The sequence below is a fragment of the Thermobia domestica genome, chromosome 1, assembly GCF_964235325.1.
Source record: "Thermobia domestica chromosome 1, izTheDome1.hap1.1, whole genome shotgun sequence".
In the NCBI taxonomy this organism is placed as follows: Eukaryota; Metazoa; Arthropoda; class Insecta; order Zygentoma; family Lepismatidae; genus Thermobia; species Thermobia domestica.
The window spans coordinates 304,853,755-304,858,776 of record NC_137454.1 but is presented as its reverse complement, the minus strand read 5'-3'; the positions used below and the strand labels follow the sequence as shown (position 1 = coordinate 304,858,776).

The window sequence follows — 5,022 nt, the reverse complement described above, 5'->3', positions numbered from 1 at the left end:
TGTTTGATTACAGTTTTTTCAACACTGTGTCTATATGAGACATAGATCTACAGCTTGACGCGGGATCCAAACTACATGAGTTCCTACAGGGAATCGAACCCGTATCTCTCGCGTCCTAGATGCGTATGCTAACCATATAGCTATGAGAAAACTCTGATGTTGATAATGGCAGAATATTTATTGTAATATTCTTTTGATACATTACTTTTTTGCGTTCCATATTAGAATATCTGACCATCAAATGTAACATGACTAGATTGGTTCTATCGCTGTTCGCAGTTGTGCTTGCTCTTTAATCATTTATAATAATTTCATTGTGCTGTCAAAGTATCAATCCATGCACGTGCTTTTGTCATTTGGTTTAGATATCATTACAGTTTCCAAGCAATTCGTTATTACCGCATATCGTAACTTCACTGGAAACACGCGTTGAGATGACAGGCAATCGAACGCTAGAGTCCATATCATCTACTAAATTCCAGCGAAAAAGCAATATTTATTTATTCACGTACAAATTCAATCTATTCCCTTTTTCCTGTATATATCTATTAATAGGTAAATGGGCACATAATGCTGTTGAAAATCTACGTTATTATTGTTTTAAAGTCCATTGATTTATATATTAAATTATTTTAATCTTTTCTTTGAAATAAACTGGATTCGAGTATGAGTGTCTTTTTCAGCAGCGAGACCATATCGCACGTTGACCTACGGTTTAACGTGGAGTTCCAATCAAATTCACTTTACTAATTGAAATTATATACTCGTATATATATATATATATATATATATATATATATATATATATATATATATATATATATATATATATATATATATAGAGAGAGAGAGAGAGAGAGAGAGAGAGAGAGAGAGAGAGATGAAGGGTATCGTAGTTTTAGTTATCACCAGGAAATTATTAAGATGTGATGATGAAATTTTGGCAGTGTTATGTTTGGTTCTTAATATGCATGATTAAGAAAATTAGCTAATAATGATTGTTATTTTTTTACAGGGTGTGACAAAAGTGACCAAATTGCAAGATAGATAAGATTGGGGCTCGCAGTGTCATAAAATTCCTGCATTTAAAGAGTAATAATGCCAGCATTCTTCATTTGGGGAAGCAAGAAAAAGTAACTGGGCATAAGAACCAAACGTGCGAGGTCGGGAGAATAAGGAGGATGCTGCAATACCTGGAAGCCACGCGCCCTTGCTTTGTCGACAGCAACTTGAGACAAATGAGCTGGTGCATTCTCAGCTAGAAGAAGAACGCCTTTCGAGAGCATGCCGCGGGATTTCGTTTTCAGAGTATCGCTCAATTTGTCCGGGAGATTGCTGTAGTAATCCCAGTAATGGTTTGTCCTTTTGTTAAGTAGTCTGTGAGGATTACCCCATGAGAATCCTAAGAAACGGACAACATGACCTTCCCCCCTGACTTTTGCACCTTTGCCTTTTTGGGAGGGTTGAATCGGATGCTTCCACTGCATGCTCATTGTTTTGGTCTCCACATCATACTGATATATCCACGCTTCATCCATGGTTACCAGACGCCCGAAAGTCCTCTTCTAAAAGCGCCAACTCTTAGGAAAGGTAACACTGTGCCTGCTTCAGAAAAGGTGTCGGCAAACGAGAAGTCCAATACACAGATACCTTAGATATATGAAGTTCGTCATGGATAATTTTCCACATACTAGCAGAACTGAGACCAGTCTCATTCATAATAGTTTGGATGGTTACACGTCTGTCTCCGAGGATTAAACACTCCACTTTCTTCATAGTAGCCACATCTTTAGTCAGGGATAGCCTTCAAGGTCTTAGGTCGTCTTTGAGGGACATGTAACCAGTTTCCGTTCCACTTTACAATGATGTCATAACATGGATAATCATCGCCATACACAGCCTTCATCTAATCATGAATTTGTCTGGCATATTACCCTTTAAATGCAGGAACTTTGTCACATTGTGAGCCTCAATCTTATCCATCTTGCACTTTGGTCACTCTTGGCAGACCTTCTACAAAAAACACCCTCTTTACTCCAACCTCAATTTTCTTTCTTCGTTCTTTGTAGTAATTGCGAAATATTCTCCAACCATTATGTCGAATGATGAGCACATCTGTGAGCTAAACTATATCTGCCACATACTCTGAGTAGTGAATTTGGAATGACAGCTACCTTATATCGTTTGCTACAGGAAGTAAACATACACTGCACTACAATTTCGACATTTGTACCACGAATTGGCATATCTCAAAACGGGAGACCAAATGAGCTCGTTCAAGCATTGATAATATTCGTTGAGTCATTCTGCACTGCTCTCGTCACTGTAATACTCAAAGACATACCTTCAAATCTTCTCTTGTGAGGAAGAAAGATATTTTGTTTCATGTAAATAAATAGTATTTAAACAAACTGTTAGCAACGTTCAATAATGGGTTAATTCTCAAAAATATCATTTGACGAGAAAGGATTGACGACACCTCATATACATAGTCCGAGTCGAACTAAATTTGTACCACAGAATAAATGTCTGCATAGGTGATCACAGTTAACCTTACAAGGCAACTTGATCGTAGAGTCTGTAGAGAGTATGCTGCTAGTAGTTTAAACGTCGGACAACATCTGGGCAAGGGAATCCGTTTAGTGTGTATCACAATCTATCTTCAATCCCAGGTCGACACCACCGAATTCCACTATGTGATTAAGTGACCTCGGATGTGGAAGGCAGACTGCTCGTTTCACAGAACTACCTCTCAAGTGAGTCATAACATCTGTTAACGAGCCAGATCGTGTTACTGGTTGATGCTGTACATGATGGAAGACAGAGGACTCAGTACTTGTACAGAAAAGATTCGTGACTCTTTAACTGACAAGACGAGGACCACCAGCATGATCAGAACAACCCTTTTACACATGTGAGTACTCTAAGGATTGTTAAAAGTACGTTTACGTTTCCGAGTTCCAGATAGGACTCTCATACCTATGACATCTTTGCATCGCCGATAACATATTCAGTACAAGCTGTAGTGGTGAACAGAATGAAGGATGATGATGTTCAGTGATGAAAATCATTTCTGTCTTGGACACAGCGACAGTAATGTGAGCATCTGAAGACTTGCAAAAGAGCAGAAGAATTCAGCGTGAGTTCACACTCTCCATACAGAACCCATACCCGGCATTCTGATATGGAGCAGAAGAAATTACATGGAGCAGAATAAGTTCCTTTGAAAGACTATAACTAGTGAATTGTACTTGCATGACGTCGTCAATTCTAATCTTTCATTTTATCCGATTCCTTGGCTGGACACAATCTTAGATCAGGATAACGCGCATTCTGTATGTTCTTATCAGTATATTTCTTGCACCCTGTCCTGCTTGGTCTCCGGACCTAAATCCACTCAACACTGGGGGACGTCTGGGCAGTATGAGTACGACAGATTACCTACTTGTATGGCCTCTCGGAATGATTATATGTGTTATATTGAAATGAGTACTGTATTGTTTCTGAATACCCTGTATATCAAAATTTCTCATGCGTTCAGGATCTCTTTCATCTACCATCATCTCCAGCTCCTTCTTGTGTACCAACTTTGAGCTAGGTCCGTAATTTTTTCTCGTTATCCAAAAATGTATTTTCACCAGTATATATAGAGTTATACAAAAAATAGAAACCCGCGGTAATGGCACACTTAATCCTTGAGGGTTAGTAATACTGGACATTCGTGTACTGCAGCTATCTCTTCTCTTATTTGCCCATAGCTACTAAACTAAATACCAATTAATAAACTCCCAAATAAAAATGTAGTTTTTGAAATGAGGAACATGTTTGTGAAGTTTTATATTATTATTATTTTGTTCACATAAATTCTATATAACTAGTTTCCCACAATAGATTTAAAATAGCCATGTTTGAACAAAACTTTAACCCTGATGCTTTGCAACTAATGACATAGTGTTAATTCATAGAGCCACTAAATACATTTCAGTCTTAACGCATCACTTTTTAAAAAATATTTCGTAACATTTTCTAACCGTAATTTACACCTGTAGTGAAACTGGGAATTTGGAATCATAAGGTTTTCTAAAAACAAAAACAGAACTCCTTGATTAGTTATTTTTGCACTGTCGATGGTAATTGATGAGGATTTAAAAAAATAAAAATATTAAAAAAAAAAAAAACAACTTCAGAACTGCTTGTGGTTTCCTTTCTTTGTATACATCTCTTTGACGTGTCGTTTACAACAAGCGAAGAACTATAATACGATCCAGATGTTTCCGGTTTCTGCGAGTAGGATAAGTGGTAAAGTGACGAGAAGTGGCTGTCAAATGAAGTATTCTAACGAAGAAATTTTATTACGTTATTAGCGGAAGTGTCTTTCCAGTGCTTTTGTAACAGTCAGTAAGGTCAATGAATTCTAAGGCTACCAGAACTACGATTTATCTGAGCTGCACGTATAAACGAAGTTTCATATTATCTAAAGCAAACCTTACGTGTGTAACAGTAGTAAGCGATAGAGAAGCCTCTGATTCCAGGAGCGTAGATTCACAATAACACTAGCAAGGCCAAGATGTGAAATGAACTATAAAATACCCACACTTTTGATATTTATATTCTCATTTTTGTATGTAATCTCCTATGCCAGCTTTTTATTTTGTGTCAATAAGAGTATAAAACGTGTATTTTCTAACTGAAATGTACGGTATTTAAATAATAAATATAAGATTATGGAAGATATTTGAAGGTTATATTTGAGCCCCCTTACTCCTTTAGGATAGGTGATTAAACAAAAATAAAGTATTGAAAATCCAGTTCTACCCAAGTGCTACATACAGACATTAAAATATTCATTCCAAATAGTCCAGCTGTTGTACTTTACACACACACACACACACACACACATATATATATATATATATATATATATATATATATATATATATATATATATATATATATATATATATATGAAGCACTTAGAGGATAAATGTGTTATGTAACAAATTGAACATAATATGACGGGAA

The 5,022-nt window shown here is 36.5% G+C and overlaps 1 protein-coding gene across 1 annotated transcript; it reads right to left on the bottom strand.

The window, feature by feature from the left end:
- Positions 1 to 1,085: 1,085 nt before the first annotated feature.
- Positions 1,086 to 1,538, bottom strand: LOC145680512 (histone-lysine N-methyltransferase SETMAR-like). Its single transcript, XM_081751113.1, has one exon. It carries the CDS (start codon positions 1,536 to 1,538, stop codon positions 1,086 to 1,088), a length of 453 nt encoding a protein of 150 aa, XP_081607239.1.
- Between the last annotated feature and the right edge of the window lie 3,484 nt (positions 1,539 to 5,022).